At 41.4% G+C, this 18393-nt stretch overlaps 1 protein-coding gene across 4 annotated transcripts in view; it reads right to left on the bottom strand.

Annotated features, from left to right (window-relative positions):
- LOC139282314 (SLIT-ROBO Rho GTPase-activating protein 3-like) overlaps window positions 1-17621 on the bottom strand; it is a 30822-nt gene extending 13201 nt beyond the window's left edge. For all 4 annotated transcript variants that reach the window (XM_070901940.1, XM_070901941.1, XM_070901939.1 and 1 more), the window contains exons 1-8: window positions 17555-17621; window positions 10643-10838; window positions 6263-6425; window positions 4616-4678; window positions 1660-1851; window positions 1246-1374; window positions 932-1153; window positions 712-813 (exon numbers count right to left, since the gene is read on the bottom strand). In XM_070901940.1, coding sequence (XP_070758041.1) covers window positions 712-813; window positions 932-1153; window positions 1246-1374; window positions 1660-1851; window positions 4616-4678; window positions 6263-6425; window positions 10643-10838; window positions 17555-17621 — 1134 coding nt within the window. The remainder of the gene's footprint in view (window positions 1-711; window positions 814-931; window positions 1154-1245; window positions 1375-1659; window positions 1852-4615; window positions 4679-6262; window positions 6426-10642; window positions 10839-17554) is intronic.
- Window positions 17622-18393: the final 772 nt, after the last annotated feature.

Below are 18393 nucleotides of genomic sequence, written 5' to 3'. Positions count from 1 at the left end.
CGGCAACTTGACATCTTTACAATACATACATTTATACGAATTAAGCAAATGAGATGTAAAATGTTGATCGCCCCGTTACCAGTCTTTCTGCAAAGCTAAGTTAAGCGGCTACAGGTCGCAGCTTCATATTAAACAGACAGATATGATAGTTGTATTGATCTCCACATCTGACTCTCTGTAAAAAAGCCAATAAGTGTATTTCCCTAAATGTCAAACTGTTCCTATAAAATTGTTACATGTTGGATCATAGAAAGTTCAAATCTGTAAAAACTCTTTCTCAAATGCCTGTTAACATCTTGTCCTTTTATAGACTATCCCACATATAGTGCAGCAGATATGCATCTTGAAGACATCTTCCTGTTCTGCTACACATGGTCGCACTTGATTGATAGTTTGAACGATAAGACATTCATTTCCTGCCACAGTATTTTGCAATAACCTGAGAGATGCAATGGCCTCAGCATTTTCAAATGGCACTCAGTGACTCAGATCATTCTGTGCACATCGTGTTACTCTGCAGCATACAAGGTTGCTACCATTTATATATGTTAGATCATTATATGACTGAGTATATGTCTTCCTCTGAGTCAGTGGAAAAGAACATTGCATAACATTACTGTGTATAGCACACTTGCAGTGAGCTCGCTTCTTTTGAAATGAAACGCTGACACTGGCTACGTCCAACCCTCTGAGACTGATGTGCACTCTCACCTCTTCATTTTCTATCTTCAGCGTGGCCAGCCGAGACTGCAGCTGGTGGTGGCGCATCAAGAGCTCTGTCTGGACAGGCTGCTGTGCACTCACCTGACACACCTGGGATTAAGAAAGAAAGGGAACTTTACTAGGGAGGATTTCCCATAGGGAACAGCAAACATGACGAGATCCACTTACAAACAAAGCATTCTTACAGCCCTATTCTCTTGTGACTGACCTCATCCCCCATGTGTGGCTGGTAGTCAAAGCGTGCTGGAGGACAGAAGATCTGGCTGTGCGTGTCCATAAACTTCAGCTTGTCTCCTCTGATGTCCATGGCGTCTACTGCTCCCTCCAGCACGTCCAGACCCTCATGGCGAGACGTTTCCAGACTATACTCTGCAGACAGGTAGGTTCTCAAGGTGCGTGCCAGGCTTGCATGGTAACCTAAGTCGCAACACTGAGGACAAGAAGTAAAACACAATTATAGCAATTATAAACCAATTAAAGGCCTAGAACTTACAAAAGGAAGCACTGACAGTAATAACTTACATCTATCATGTCTGACACATCATGGATGTAGTATTTGGCCACCAGGGCATTGGTAGCTGACAGATTGAGGAGATAGTCGTTCCGGGCCTTTGTGCATTTCAGCTTGTTTTCAGAGTACTTGGCTTGTCTCTAAGGAGAAAGAGGAAGACAGAGTCCCGACAATGCAGGATGTAAAATGGATTCGTAATGTACTCCAAGAATGCATTACTACATCAATCTGATTTTATCTTATATAATCTGTCAATATATGTAATACTATGCACATGTAGAGATAGTCTCCTTGTAGCTTAACTACATTTTCCAATGTCATTTGTGCAAATAGCAACTGGTGAAATTCAAGAGGTTCAGTACAAATGCATTTGCAGATTACTAGATACAATGCCTGGAGTGTACAACACATTTAATATCACGTACCTTCTCCTTCATTTTCTCCATCTTCTTGACGGAGCTCCGACGCTGTGGACGTTCGTCATGACCATACCGCAGGAGGCTGGAGCTAATGTCGTTGGCCTTGCCAATGTGCTTCTCTTCCTGTTTCTCTGCCTCCTTCAGCTTGCTCTCAGCACTGAGACTCTCAGTGTGGTACATGTGGTATGTCTTCATCACCTGTGACAACATGCATCTTATGTCAAACTCTACCTACTTCAAAAGGCATCACAGTCTAACTAGAAAGTACTTGTTAGAAGGAATTCAAGAAGGGATAGGAGATGTGTGCAGACTCACATGCTGAAATGTTACATTAATATCTGTCACATCTAACTTTAAGGTAAGTGTGATGTCAATAAAACTCTTGCCGGTAATGTCACTTAAAAATCTGCCTCCAAAGGACCACATAATCATGATAACGTTAACTAAATGACTATAAATGTTTCACAGCCCTAAGAGTATATTATATATGAACTCATGTAACCTTAGTATATATTTATTTTCATTACACTCATAAACATTAGGGAATGTAGCTTACTCATCCTGATCATGGGAGCGCCACACTTTGTCATATTTCCTAACTGAGCTGGAGGTGTAGCGCTGGGTGCGTCTGTCTGATGTGTCTACATTTTTGTGTTTGTTTGTCTTCACCACAGCATTGTAGTAGGTTAAAAAAAGACCCTTGCAAGTGCTGTTTGTTTTACTACAACCAAGGTTCATCACTGCTTCAAGTACAATCTATACTCCCAGCCTTCAGCTCGCTTTAGAGGAATTTTAACAGATTCATATCTCGTGATGCTATTAAAAGAGATCACATGTGAATGTTTAACTAGTAAACCTGAATCAACAGTGCAATTAAACAACATCTGTTCCTCCATAACTCACTCTCAAGTTCTGGTTACTTAGCAACGCTGACTGAAGCGGACGTGCAAAGGACAGTGAGATCGATCAGCAGGGGAGGAAGAAGGTTACAAAGTGACAGAGAACAGCCTTCGCTGCTACCCAGCGAAACAAGAAACTACTTGATTTCCACAAAAAAGCCAGCGGATGATCAATAGCAGAGACCAGCAGGCTGACAAAGACGAATCCATGCTTAATTCTACATTTAACTATATCTGATAATATAGACAAGTTTCATTTAAGCTATATACATTTGCTAGGAATACTGCAATTCCTTATGCTGTGTGTGGGAGGCGCAGACAGGCATTTAATAATGCATGAATAAGAGGGAGGAAAAATCAATAACAGTGAAGCAGTAAAGTGCTGTATAATGTTACATATGAGAACATTTCTTGTGTGGTTTTTATCATGCGAGCTGCACATTCACTAGTCCTGAACATCCTTTTAAAATGAGTGCGAGTGGTCGTCAATTATCATAGAAACTGCACAGCATTTAAACTGTTTTCTATAATGTTATGTTTTGTCCCCATCTCATCTCTTTTATAAGCTATTTATGAAAACAATCTTCACTCCCTGTTCCTTTTTAAAAAGGGAATCAAATCAGAACTTCAGATATTTCACTTTAAAGCATTATGGTTCTCCATAATGACCCTGCTTAAATTTGGTGAAATTATAGTTTGGGGTCACAATCAATTTTTCAGCACCATGATAAATGTGTCTTAAGTAAAAGACCTAACTTGCCCAAAGTTTTTTAATTATCTTTGATTGATCACTTACAGTATTTACCCAATAACATTGTAGATGTAATGCAGATGATTAAGTGTGCAGCAAGTAGCCAAAGGTGGAGTTTCACACATAAAACACACACAAAAAAGAAAGACATTAAATCAAATACTTAATTAAGCAGAATGGAAGAGTACACCGATTAGCTTAAAATAAGTGCGTTTTACATGAAAGGGAATTGAATTCTATACAATGCAAGACCAAAGCTAGTTAGAATAACTAGCTAACTATAATATTTGAAAGCGAAAACTACTACAAAACCATTGGAGTATAGAGGTGTGACTCTGCTTGCTTGTGATGGAAAATTTGTAAGACCAATAAAAGTACATTTTAAGACCTTCCATGCACTATTAAACAGCAGTTACAGCCATTTAAGGCCTGAATTTTGGATATGATGCAGGGTATTTCATTTCACAACCTGCAGTCTCCCTGCTTGCCTACAGATACTTGTACTCTTGCTTTAGTTAACTTCAGTCAGTTTAGTTTTATGCTGCTTATAAAGTTTTAAAGGATCTAAATTAGTGTGTTAACTTGCTGCATGTTTTGAATCATATTAACGGATTCTTCTTGCAGATTAGCTGCTGAACAATAACTGAGCAATAGAACCCAGAAGGAAGCACTCTGGTGTGTCCCACATACAGCAGATGATATCACTGCATCAGTTCATTTTCATCAGCCAAATGAAGAAGCATCAGCACTGAACACAGCTGTTCTTTATCTTCACCACCACACAGATCATTTCTGTGTATTTAATGTCATGTCCGCACACGTGTTTCCACATGGGGTGTCTGAGCGCTCTGCATGTACAGTACAACATATAACAATAGACAGAGGGACAACACAGAAACAGATGTGTGTGATTACATGTAACATCAGCTGAAGACATTCCAGCAGCTCATGTTTGCAGCGAGCACAGTGCACCTCTGCAGCACAGACTGCTGAGCCCGCTTGAAGCGCAGCCAGGGGCAAGAACGCTCCCCCCTTCAACTGATGTAGAAATCCACAGTGGGAGGAAGAATGCTAATTTTCTCCTATCATGACCTCAGGAGAAGGAAGAAATGACCTGTTAAGAGGCTGCACTGCTGATAAGGCATATCTGCTGCATGCAGCGTCAGGCCAGCTGCTTCGCAGGTTACAGGTTCACTTCTGAAAAAAGCTCGGGCTCAGGACTGATGAGCCACGGGTGGCTAACAGAGGGGAAAGGCTGGTATAGACAAAGAAAGGTTAGGCATTAAGGGGCGATGGTATTTGTTTAACTCACCGTGTAGAGCTCATTGGTGACTTTCACCAACTCCTCATGCATCTGCACCCCGATGTCTTTACTCTGTAAAGGAGAGAAACAGGTGACTATTTCATAGGCGACAATAATGGCAAATTTAAAGGACAAATGAAGGCAGGCGTTCAGACATCTAAGACTAAAAACTGGGTTATTTAATAGCATTGCCTTCCCACAAGTGAAAAACTTGAAGGCTGTGTGCCAGTTATATTTTGTATGTGAGGGATGTCAGCAGGCGTTGAAATGCTGTCATTACTCTGCACCAGAAAAGATCTAATACAATGCCCAAAGTGCACACGCAGACAAAAATAGAACAGCACAGAAACTGCAGAACATTTCCCAAAGAGTTGGATATGGAGCGATGCTGAGCCCAATCAATCCTGGTTTCTTTTTGCCACCTCTCAGGGACCACTTGTCAAAACAGCAACCTTGCGTTTTCACATGTGACAAGAGTTAAATTACAGCACATTCAGTACATTTAAACTTTGACTAAACAAACGCCAGTGTTGATTCATTCCCTGCCCCGCATATGAAATTCATTTGCAGTGAGACTGCGCTGCAGCTGAACCGGGATGCTACAGCATAACAGGATTATTGTTTTGGAGAACTTTGTCACAATTTGAGCTAACTTCTTGCAGAGGAAGACAGTTTTTCTGCAGGCAGTTATTAGTCCTCCTCTCTGTGCTGGCCGCAAGCCATCCCATTCTCATCCAGGCTCCCATCGTGACTGTGCAGAGCCCCCTAGAGGGCATAAATTACTGTTGACTCCTGCCGCTGTCAAACGATACTGATCTAAGATCCCAGAGGCAGATTGTTCTTCATCACAGCCCCTGAAGCACTCTGCTACTCTCACACGTACCATACATTAAGCATATGCCGTATGAGATGTGAGAGCATCACCAAGAACAAGAGTGTTACACAAATAAATCCTATGATGTTAAAAGTTTGAATAAAAGAAACAAGTTGCATCTAATTCTCTCTGCAAGTTTCTGAACGAGTCCTAGTTAATGCGAGTTCGCCGTGAAATTAAATGAGTAGGCGCATGGGTGACAAGAGTGATGAGGTGTAAAGAGCATCAAAAAAAAAGGTTGGTGATCTAAATAGGGAGCAAACTGAGCATGACATTGAGAATCACACATGAAAGAAATACACATGATGAATGGGGGAGGTTAAAAAGAGAAACCAAATCTCCCACCAAGCGTGCAAAGCCTTACTGTAGAGACTCTGACAATAGCCAGGGTCTACTGGAAGGCTAAAGTGGTGCAATTTTAGGTAGGTAAAGCCTCAGTGATGGGTGGGAATAAGTCTGCTGTGCATCAACCTAATTATTCGAAACCTGGCTATAAAGCAGCAGGGACAACCTTGCATGCAAAACATTTATTGTAGTTTCAGTACAGATTAAACAACATCGGTCCCAACAAGAGACAATGACACAGTACTGTAGATTATCCTTCAGAAGGAAGATGCAGCGAACCATACGACATGAAATATACTGTATGTCCTCATACATTTAAACATATTTTTACATATTTTTGTTGGCGTCAAGTTCCCAGCGATTTGAGCAGATAGGTTCAGTGTGCGTTAGTAACGGTCAGGGTTGCATGCCCTCATCCATTTAATTCCAATTCTGACCTTTTTGAAAAGTCTGATGACATCCTCGCCCACGTGCGCCAGACGGACAATGACGTTGTTGTTGTAGATGTCGCTGAGAGTGGCGTGGTCTCTGCTCTCCCGCCTGGTCTGGTCCAAGACCAAATACCAGCAGTTCACAGTGGACAGGAGATTGTGGTCCTTTCTGAAACAGTCAAGGAAAGACTTCACGAAGACGAAAAACATTGGTCCGCTCCAATAACCAATTTCCACAAAGCAGCCTGATGTACTATACTATATTATCCTGTCTATACTAATACTGTCTAAAAACAAACAAAGCAAAGTCCTAAACATACAAATTGTTGCGTGATAAGTTCAACTCTTATCAAAATACTTGTTTATCAGGCTTTGGTAGGTATCATGTCTGTGTACTTGAACATAAAACAGGATGAAGACACAGATGTTGCATCCGATCCATTGGTACCAGCTCTGGGGCTTTACATATCAGAGATCAAGGGGTCACTGCACATGTGCTGAGGAATCGGCAAAAAAGTAGGCATCTATGTACACACACACTCACACATTAACACACACACATAGAGGGCATGCTGACTGCACTTGCCTCCTTGCTCGAGGGAGCATGTGAGTTCAATTATCCTCACACCGAAGAGTTTGTTTGTCTTCAGCTTTTGTCTTTAGAGAGCATTTGACTGTTTCTCTGACCACCAACAATTGAGACTTTAATATAAAAATACTGTATCATATTACTTTTCATGCACAGCCTGCTTAAAAGCTGTGTGTAAAAACACCTTTTGCTGTTGGCTGAAAGCTGACCTATGCTGGGATCCAATCCAAAACCAACTTCAATTCTCCTCAAATGGCCGCTGAGAGGAGAGGGGTGAAGTTACAAAGCCACGATTATCTCTTTAATTGAGAACTTGATTTTCTAAAAAATAATAATATTGTTTTACATGTCATACTAAAAACCATTATGGTGCTTGTGACTTGTAAATATAACTTGCTTAAGGCTGGCCGCTCCTCAATATTTTGGCATGAAACCAATGCACACACTGACTGGCTGCCAGAACGCAGCACAGAGCTCCGCCAGCAGCAACATCCTGCCCATCCTAAACCTCAGGCAGCAAACTCCAGAAAGGTGTACTTGAGAAAAGATGAGTGATACGGCGATGCAATGATTACGATGTGGCCTATTGATTTTCATGAGGGGTTAGTGGGCCAGCTATTGCCTACATCAATACCTCACTAGCTATTAGCAATCTGCCACACTGAAAGCTGCCTTTTCAAAGAGTTCAGTCGAGTATTATCAAGCATTATTCTTTCTTCTTCGTACCCACTATATGTTTAAAGCAATCATACAGCAAGTTATGAACAATCTAATTGAAGAATGTGGCCTCTACAGTACAAACATTACACAAACAGTTCTACTTCATCAAGAGTTCTGCCTTTCAGATGACCGATACTTCCATTTCCCACCTTTTGTAGCTCCAATAAGGTTTATTTTGCAGATTTATATAAGGCATCCTTCAGTTGATCGAAGTAATTGTTCATTCTTTACTGTTTTTTTCATGTGCAGAGAACCTCTCAAGGTTAAAATCTGGGTGCTTCATTATTCTGTATCTGCATCAGCTGGTCAAACAAGACATTCATTGCATTTGTTTCTATGAATATGCTAACAGAGAAATATGACTCCTCTTAAAAACTAGATATCAAATACATTACTCCAAATTATTTGTTGGACTCTCTGCAAATCATCTGATGACAGACTGATCCACAGCAGCATCTCAGACTGCAGCTCCAGTCAGAAACGCAGCAGTTATTTTTGACTCTAATCTCAGTTTTGAAGATGCTATTGAAAGAGTAGCCCTGACTTGTTTTCTGTCAAGTGCTTCAAAACTTTGATCATTTTTTTTTATCCTTGGGAGAGATTTATTCATGCTTTCATTTTCTTTTTGAAGTGAATTATGACTGTTTTTTTCTGTCTTGGTGCAGCTCACTCTAATCTTCAGCTAATGCTAGCGTCCTCGGTATAACAGAGAAGAGTGATCACATGGGCCCCTATTCCAGCTCCCTCCATGCCACCAAAACAATGCTGAAATTGAATCAGAAACTGGCCTTAATACCAACATCTTTTGAGTTGCACTAATTTTTTAACTGTATATTCCTTTGATATAATGTTTCAGAACTTCAAACCACATTCAATCAGTCCAGATATGAACTATAATTTTTACATGTAAACTATTGGTCTTTGTTCCAAGTCTGAATGCCACATTTGTAGTTATACAATTTTATATTCTTGGAAATTACTGTTGGCTTCTCAGTTGGCTTTTCATGCTGAGTGTTGACTTTATAGTTTAGTTTATGACTCTATTCTTCTGTCTGGATGAATAATGTTGAAAAAGCAGCACAAACTTAGTACAGCTGAAAAGTTCTGAGTCGACGGCGAGTTTAAAAGAGTTGCACTTGTGATGCTAAAGGTAATCCAGAGTGCTGGGCATCAGCATCTTCTTTCTGCTTTTGCTTTCATCCTTTAACACTTTGATAAAAAAACATGAACAAGCTCTCCCTATAGGCTCTCCTTTCAAGCAGAGCAGGTGTTTGATCCTGTACATGGGATGCCAGGAACCTGACTGTAAATCTTTGGCCGTTGGCTGCTCTTGAATAAGGATGAGACCGTAGTATTCAGGACGCAAAGAAGTTGATGCGGAACAGTTAATGGAAGATGACAGAACTTTTCTACCCGACTACAAAAGCCTACAAAAGTACAAGAATACCTGTTCCACGACAAGGTCTCTGCAGCATGAAGTAGAAAGCACCAGCTGGCTGAAGTACAGCGAACTGACAATACAAACACATACTGCATCTATTAACTGCTGTAAAACGTGTTGGATATAAATTGTCTTTTCAAAAAAAAGGTAAGCAGTCATGTCCCCTTATTATCAAATATTCGCTGCAGCCACTCTATTACAGAAGGTTTTGAAAATGTTCCTTCACAATCTCCTGCCAGCTCCTTTATTAGATCTGACACCCAAAATGAAAATCTGAAAGGATCACAGATATGACAGAAGGGCACTGCTCACTGGTTTTGCTGTTAAAAAAAAAGGAAAATGAAACGAGAGAGAGAGCCAGCTCTGAAACTCCAGAGGAGAAGACCGCGTGGGATTATTAATGATAGAGACTTAGTCGGCCCATTGTAGTCTGCGAGTATGAATCTAGCCTTTGACAGAGAGATATAATGATGACCATTTAATGTGACGGGGGAAAATCTGGGACAGCAGGGTGTACAGAGAAGTCATGCAATGTGAGTCTCTCGCAGGGGTCTCCCTTTGAGGGTACGCTCCATTTATCAACGTCCCAGTGACGGGAGCTCTCTGCCATGATTGCGCTTTACGTCCAATTGGCCAGAGAGTCTGAAAGAGAGACGGAGAGACCTCTCCTGAATAAACCAACGTGTTTCATACGCATGACTGACACAGCCAGGTCACATGAAAGGGTGAGCGCCCGCCTACATATCAATTACGTTATCCATACTATAGTGCTTTATAAATATACGTTACATTTTCCTGCTAATTCAATAACACAACACTGTGTATTAGAAAAGAGTAGATTTTAATTTGACAAATTAATCTTTACTCAACATCCACTTATTAGCATTTTCAGCAGCTTGCATCCATGTTTGGCAGCCTTAATTGGTCTATTTCCAAGGTGAAGAGCAAACATTTACACTTAAGATATTAATTGAATGTACTCCTATTTATTCATATTATTTCTGATCATTCATTTCCTCTTATTTATGACCACTGATTCAAAATCAACCACGAGGACATGGACAGCATAGAAAATGATCTAAAAGTCACGGCGAGCTGCAGGCTGGTCAGAGCATCTGAGCGGCAACTCCTCCACATGCTGCAGGGTATGTTTGTTTCACGAGCACAGATCTCCCTTACACAAACATTTAAAACTATTTTAGTCAATCCGAGCGGCCCATATTGTTTTCTTCAGACTCCTAACCGAAGCTCTAATTTATTTTCCAGGGTCCATTGAGAAAATGTGAGTATTTGGGTAGCAGTCTAGCGTGAAGTTGTTAGAGAATGGAAATGAAATGACAGCCACACAGAAAAGCTGGGGCGGTGTTGGGGGGGTGGATAAAGAGTCTGACCTAGTTGGGAGAAACACAGCAGCCTGAGGCCACAAGCTTCCTTGGCCCTGGCTTCATTTCAGGTCATTTCTTCTGCTTTTATCCCTCCTCTCCTTTTTGTTGCTTATCCCTCCTCTGTCTTCCTCGTTCTCTTTTTCCATCCCTCAGTGCCGTGCCAGTGATCGGTTTGAAATATGTAACAGTAATTTGGTCAAGTCAAACACATTTGATGCAGGCGTTCCAGTACAGACAGTGGTGAGACTCACTTGAAGTGCTGGTGCTCTCTGGAGGTGCGGATCTTGGCGGAGTAGCGCTCGGCCAGTTTGTCCAGGCCTCTGGAGTACTCGAGCTGGAGCTCGGCCTTTCGACGGAAGAACTCCTGCAGGTCCTGCAGCAGCTGCAGCCGGGACTCAGACTGCTGCTCCAGACAGCGGAACTGCTCCACCAGCTGGTTACGGATCTCTGCATATCAAAAAGGGAGACCACCTTTAGAATAAATAAAGCCACTCTGGGGGAGTGGGCTTACATGCTGGGCCTCACTTCTGTCTGCCAAACAGCGCTGCAGGTCAGCATTTAACCCACCATCCTTCAGCAGTGGATTGAGCGCACATAATGTAGTAAATACAAACGTGAGGATACAGTCAAGCACAAGCACTAATAAAATAACAAAGTCATCATAATTGGATAAAACTGGTTGTCAAAGTGCATTTGTCTGCCGTGTGTGTGTGTGCGTGCGTGCGTGCATGTGTGTGTAGTGGGAGGGAGGGGGCGCGGGGGTGTCTAAATGCTGGGGTAGCACACGTGCATATGAGATGCATGTCTGATGATTGCAGCAGACAGCACGGAAAATATAAAATAGGTCAGCTTCTCAAAATGCATTGTGCTGAGCGAGCCTTCACAGAAGTTTGTCTTGAAAAAACAAATTGCCGGCATTCTTTCGATTACAAGATTGCTGTGGTTTTCTGCTTATGAGGTTTGGAAACTCACTGCTCCTATTCATCGTCTGAGAATGAGGAAAAATTATGTTTTGGTCTAAATTTTGAAAATACAGTTGGTATGGTATTTACAAATAGTTTGAGTTTTCAAAATTAAATGCTTTACATTATAGTAAAGCATTGTAATGCAAACTAACAATATTTCACTTTAGGAAAATGCAGTATTTCCTGTTTGTAGCACACTTGGCATGCTATATGTTGAGGCCAACAGGCATTCAGGCATCGCTTTCCTAGCGTTCCTAGTGCAATGATTTACCTTCATCCTGTGCTGAAAATGTGTGTTAAGAGTATAGTTAATACATCTAGGTTTTTCAAAATGACCAGGAATAAATATCTACCAACTCCCTGCTGGGCAGCTTGTATTGGTAGTTGGCTGCTCCTAAACACCTCTGGGATTTCAGGTGATAAAAACAACCACTGGAGTACTGGATCACTTTTATGGTCTTACATTAACACTGAAAAGGAATACAAAACCCATCTTATTTCATCCATATACTGTTTATTACAAGGCTGCCATAAATCTAGTGGCTAAGTGGCTGCTGAATGTGTGGCTGCAGACGAACCATAAAGCATATCAGAGACTAGGGCTGAGTGATATGGTTGACATCACTATCAGAATATTGATATTGACATACTGAAGGATAGATTGCAAATGTACATAAACATTTGAAATAAAACAATCAAACTGATGCTGAAAGCAATAAACCACTGAGCCATTGTCATGTACTAAAACACAACAAACTCTTCATTTGTATAAAACAAAAACTTCAGTTTGGACAACAGAAATGTGTAGAGCCATAACACCATCAGATCATAAAATCACATCAATAAAAAAAGCATTTTAAATTACTGCCCATCAAAAACCCCAACATTATGGCAGATCTAAAAGAGAGCAACAGAAGTTGAAGTGCACCACGCTTAACCACTGGTGGACTCACATCTGTGGATTATACACACGCACACATAAACAAAGCCTCTCTCTCTTAAAGACAATGAGAAGCAGTTGAGCAACATTGAGATGGCTGAAGATCTCATTATGACAGACTGTTTCAACCATGCACATGAGTGCTGTGCATAGAAAAGGAACTCTGTAGAAATGTATCAATGGGAAAGATGGGCCCAGCAGAAGAAAGCCACTTTTGTTCACTCCTAAATGCTGTTTCTGTATCTAGAATAAAGGATTTCAAAAATGCCTCCCCCATCGTCTGTGGGTTTGTGAGTGAAAATGTGAATGAAAGAGCATGGACGAGGAAGACAGAGTAAATATGTAGTCCCTTGCTGTTTGGAAATGTACCCCTCTTGGTCCCCATAGTTGCCCAGTTGCCTGGTTACGTGCCTCTGGAGGCATCTCAATGTGAGCAGGCCAGTTCCCTGTTCTGACAGCCGCAGCAGTCAGTCTGCTTAGCATAATGGCCAAGGACAAGGGCAACTTTCTCTGCTTTGAAATACTCAATCAACAGCCTGTGCTGATCAACGAGGCAGCAATCAAGTTCAAAATAGAAAGAAATGACTGTGATCTACTCCTGTGCTAAAATAGACCACTGACAATCACTGTATGCTGGCCAGTGTGACTTTAATCATTTCTAAATCACACAGTGACAGCGTAAAAGAACGAGCAGACAATATAATGAGCAAATCTAAAATGATTTAACTGCATAATTTTATCAGTGAGACATCAAATGCACTCATGATATTTGCATTTGCTCTCCTGTGAGCATGTTATTTTTAGAACTTAAAACTGTTACCAGGGACTGTGCAATACTGCACTACATTCAATGAATGATTCAAGCCTTTGCAGAGTAATGCATAATTACAAGGAAGCTGGCAAGGAGTTCAAGTGAATAATATAAGCCTCAAAAGCTAAATACAGTCTCTTCTCTATCTTTTTATTGATGACACAATAGTACAGATGTTCTTTAATGAAATACAGAGTCATATGCTACACCAAGTTCTCTGCCTTTGCACAGTGTGAAGCCAAAATGAACAAAATGTTCCACATCCAAAGGCCTGTGGACATTTCTCTCATAGGACTTTACCCATTTGTAATGTTTATTTTTCTCCTAGCCCATATGGTTAACATCCTGGTATGTTCTGGTGACTTTAACAAGCATTTTGAGCAGAAATGAATTGCTGCCAGGGACTTGAGGGTAAAATTGAAGTGAAGCAAAATGAAGAAAATAACCTCTCTAGCTGCTAAAGTCTCCAATCTGGTTGTGATTGAGCATTGGGGTTTTGATGCAAAACAGCATGACTCAGATCATGTTGTAGACATAAATATGTTGAAGTTTTTAAATGCAGCCACCCAAATACAGAATTGTTTAGTCACGTTATCGCACGTCTGACGGTTTATGAAAAGGAAAGTACCTGTCTGAGCTCAGCTGTTATGAGGTCTTGACCCCCTCTTTCACCATGAAGTTCAAACCCAGCATGTCTGTAGTGGCTACGCGCCTGGATCTCTAACAGATAATGTAATGAAATGGGGGGAAACTATTGGTCACTGTTGCCTCGCAGGGTTGCCAGTTAGGCTCCTGTACTGCTGCAACCGAGAGCACCAAAGATCGCATAGTGAGGAGTCCTTGTCACCACAGTGGCCTGCTCAAATTAGCCTAGCACTGCTTTTGCAATGGCCAGCAGCAGTCTTCGGGGCTGCGTCTGCAGTTAGCCATGCGTGGCTAGTCACATGTGGCCTAACCCAGACTGACACGTTGACATAATTTGGTACAAATCAAGGCTGTGTTCTGTGAACACTTGTCTTCTGAATGCAGTAATGGCAATGGTATGCCTTTACAGTCTATTTGCTTGAGTTCACATTTCTTCCTCTCTCTCTCTCCATAAAAAGATCTCTGACAAGGAAAGGCATCGCTATTTGTGCAACCACAGGACAGGAAAATCCAGGATGTACTGGGCAGAATTCCAAGCAGTTTTCTCTTTAAATCTTACATTGCTCAACTGTGGGTATGTATCTGTCAACACAGCAACAGGCAGCGTCTCATACATGTTACCAAAACACAGGACCCAAAGTCATCGTTTCACTGTCGTAACGCAGCCCTGGCATTTCAAGACAGTATCAGTCTAAGCATTCTTTCTTTATGATGAATACACACAGAGGGCGTGTCTTCATGCTGCCCGAGGAATGCATCTCTGCAGTGAATATGGTGGCAGTGTTAGTGTCTATAGTGAGATGCTACTTAGTGACAGTTGGACTGTCACCACCTTATAAACAAATTAAATCTCTAAAACAAATATATTACAAATATATTGAATATATCACAGGCCTTTTGTAACATTTTAGGGACAGATATCAATGTAAAGTCAATGTTGCACAAATTCCACAGCCATGTTCCCTTAGCAACAAACGGTTTACAATATACCCTATTACAGCAATGTGTGCAATATACCCTATTACAGCAATGTGTGCATAAGACTAAAACAGCTAGGCTCCAAACAGATCAAATGACATTAAAGATAATGTGGCCTCCAGCTAGAAGTACAGTATGATGCATGATGAAGGGTATCCCCTCATTTCCTTGTGTTTTGCTTTCGGGATCAGCAGGAAGCTCCAAGATACTTCAGGCTGGTCAGCAACACTCTTAAGAAGAAATAATATTAGTTTAACTCAAATGCTGTAAAAACAAACCTACAATAAGTGCTACTCTGGAAGACAAATCATGGTTTGACCACAAACAAAAATATGTTTTTAGCTGCTGATAGTGACTAAATGATGACTTATTGTTATGATACAAAGCAGTTTCTCCTGTCCGTGAGTGACTATTCAGTCATCAATGAAACATCAATGAAAGCATGTGACAATAGGCACAAACACAGGCCCAGACCTGTAAAGCTTTGTGCTCAAAATACACACCGGCACACCAACAATCACTGTTCAGACGTGAGGTCCCGCTGTTTGCTGAAATGCGGCATGTTGAAAAATACCGCAAAGTGCATTAGGTTTGTGCCTGATTGAACTGCTGTGCAGTCAGCAACTCAGCATTATTGGAGGCCAGTGTCAGTGTCAGAGTAAAGCCCCCACAGCTCCAAACTGATCTAAGCCCAGTTTGCAAATGAGCTTAAGATGTCAGCTTAAAAGCTTTTCCTGAAACTGAGACGAGAGAGACGGAGCTGTGATGGCTCTCTCACAGCCACAAAGCTGGTGTGTAGACCAGAGAGAGAGAGAGAGAGAGAGAGAGAGAGAGAGAGAGAGAGAGAGAGAGAGAGAGAGAGAGAGAGAGAGAGAGAGAGAGAGAGAGAGAGAGAGAGAAGGAGTCAAACAAATAAACAGAGACACAGGAAGAAAGTAAACCACACCTGCAAAATGCTTATCATACTCTTCATTCCAAACACATGCTGACAAGCTTTGGTCATTTCCACTTTATGTAAGTACAACAGTAGTGAGGTCTAAATTAAGTCAGTAAAAAGAAAATTGGACTAAAATATTTACAAATATTTGCAGATACTTTAATAACTTCTTCAACACCAATATAGCCCTCAGTGGTGTCACTGTTTCACCAATTTCTGGGCTTTCATGGATTTGGGACACATTCTAAAATAGTTTTTGCTGGACAGACACTGATGTCATTTAAAATAATGAAGAGCTATACAAACAGATATTGTGTTTTGTTTTCTCATTGTTTAATGTGTATTTGGGTGTGATAGTAAATTTATAAGAAAATCCTAATTTGAGTTAGGGCTAACAAAATTGGCCAAGCAGAACCTCTAAAGCTCAGTGTAAAAACAACAAGTTGTGGTTTTACAGGGGGTTATGTACTCGACTATTCTAGTCACAAAGTCACTGCACCCGGTCAGTCTTTTGCTAAGCTAACTGGCTGCTAACTGTAGCTTTACATTTAGCAGACAGATGTAAGAGTGGAGCTGATCTTCTCATCTCACTTTTTTTTTTCTTTTACATGTAAAGCACTTTGAAATAGTCTATGAATTGTGCCATATAGATACATTTGTCTTTAACTGTAGGCAAGAAAGCGAATAGGCGTGAAATATCAAACTATTCCTTTAACTGAACTGAGTTGGCCTATTTTATACTGAAGCAATTAGCTTCATTACAGACAAAAAATACTGTAGCCCATGAAACACTAGCATTAATAATACCACACAGCACTGAGCTATCCTGCTTTAAAATGGTAACTTATTCTAGAGTAAAGCCTATGCTCTGTCTGTCTGTCTCTGTGAATAACACCTGACACATGACCAGAACCACAACTGAGAGAAGGTGATGCACAGAAGTGTTAAAGTTGACACGGCTTGAAGTTGTCTCTGAGAGGCTGAGAAGACAACCCACCTATATACATCCTGCACTGTCTGTTCAAATACAGTGTCAGTGTTCCCCACTCCCTTCTCTCTCTGGGTGGTTTATCCAGTCACATATTTAGCGGGAGACAGTAAAATCCTTTCATGGTTCATAATTCATACAGACAGCATACATTATTTATGGCCTTTCTGAACTGTTTGCGGTGTGATCTTCTCAAGCGTTTCCTCTACCTCCTGATACTACACTTTGTCCAGGAGTGTCAGGAAAACCCTCATTGCTCACCATATTAGTCTACCACAATATCATGTACATTTTAACCCTTTCTTTAAAAGGAACAAATTGTAAATTATACCCAGATGTCTCAAAGTATCCTGTATGAGTACCTGAGGTGCATGACCTCCAGTCTATTGGAAATGCTGTCCAAGGTGAATTTGCACATTCCCTTGCTGGGTGTGCAGCATTAGGACAGTCTCACAGAAATACCAGCCGCACTTTGAAACAAAATGATCAAGCTCCAGCAGCTTCCATTGGCCACACATGCAGGGCTAGGCATGTTGCAGAGCACGCAGTCATCTTCAGCACAGAAACCGGTTCAGCCAAGTTACATCGGAATTATTGTATCACTGGATTCAAGTGATAACCTTACCCCCAAATCAGTTAAAAATGGCATGAATGGGTGGGACATTTTCCTAAAAAGAGATATGATAAAAAATAAATGACTCATCTATAACTACACAATCCGTCCCACCCCTCAGCTCTGCACGCTGAAAGCCATGTAAAAAAGCTTGTGGTTAAGTTACGCAATAGTGCCTTCACTCACACACACACACACACACACACACACACACACACACACACACACACACACACACACACACACACACAGAATAACAATAAGATCAGGCCTGTGCGTTACCAACCTTTCACTTGGGTCTCATATTCGGCAATAATCTCTTTGTCCTTCTTGACTTTCGCATGAGATGACATTTTGGGCAGAGCGAGATTGTGCAATCCTCGGGCAGGAATCAGCGTCTCGGTGGCCACAATGCAGCAGTTTGCCCGTCCGCAGTCCTCTCCGGGATTAGTTGAGCAACAATCAGATGCGAATCATCGCCCACTCGCTCGACACAACTTCGGAGGATTAAAACGCACTTGAGGCTCTGCGAGGTTTTTGCAGCGCTGCGTTCAAGGCGACGTCGACCTAAGAGTGCATGCTGATCTCCGTCCCTGACCACTCCTCTTCACCAGCACTCTTCAGTGAATCCGCAAACAATTGCACGTTTGACGTGCATTTCATAAAGCCTGGAGAGAGCTCTGAAAGGGAACAGCTATGGCAGCCCTCCGCGACAACAGCACCGAGCCCCCTTCTGCACAACACTGTCCAGTGTGCCTTTTTTCTCCCCCCTCTCTCTCTCTGCAAGTTCAAGGCTGCTGCAGAAAAGGCTGAATGGATGTGAAAGTCAATCTAAGACTCCTCCCCCAGTCCCCTCCCTTCTTCACCCCTTTTCACCTCATGGATGATTTAAGATTATTATGCAGACCTTTGCCAATAACATACATGTTTGTTGTAGTCCACAGCTGAAAGGATGCATTAATAGTTTGTTGGTGATCAGGATTTTATGGCTCTGTTTCCAGGACATGAACAGTAACACGAGACTAAAGCTGACTGCAGAACACAGGGGCAGCTGTCCAACAATTTCAGACATTTTTAAAAATTCAAATCCAAATGTTTTGTTATATATTTGTAATATACATCCAG

Source organism: Enoplosus armatus, chromosome 3 (assembly GCF_043641665.1).
Source record: "Enoplosus armatus isolate fEnoArm2 chromosome 3, fEnoArm2.hap1, whole genome shotgun sequence".
Lineage (NCBI taxonomy): Eukaryota > Metazoa > Chordata > Actinopteri > Centrarchiformes > Enoplosidae > Enoplosus > Enoplosus armatus.
Note: the sequence above shows the minus strand (reverse complement) of the source record. Positions and strands in the feature narration are given on the sequence as shown.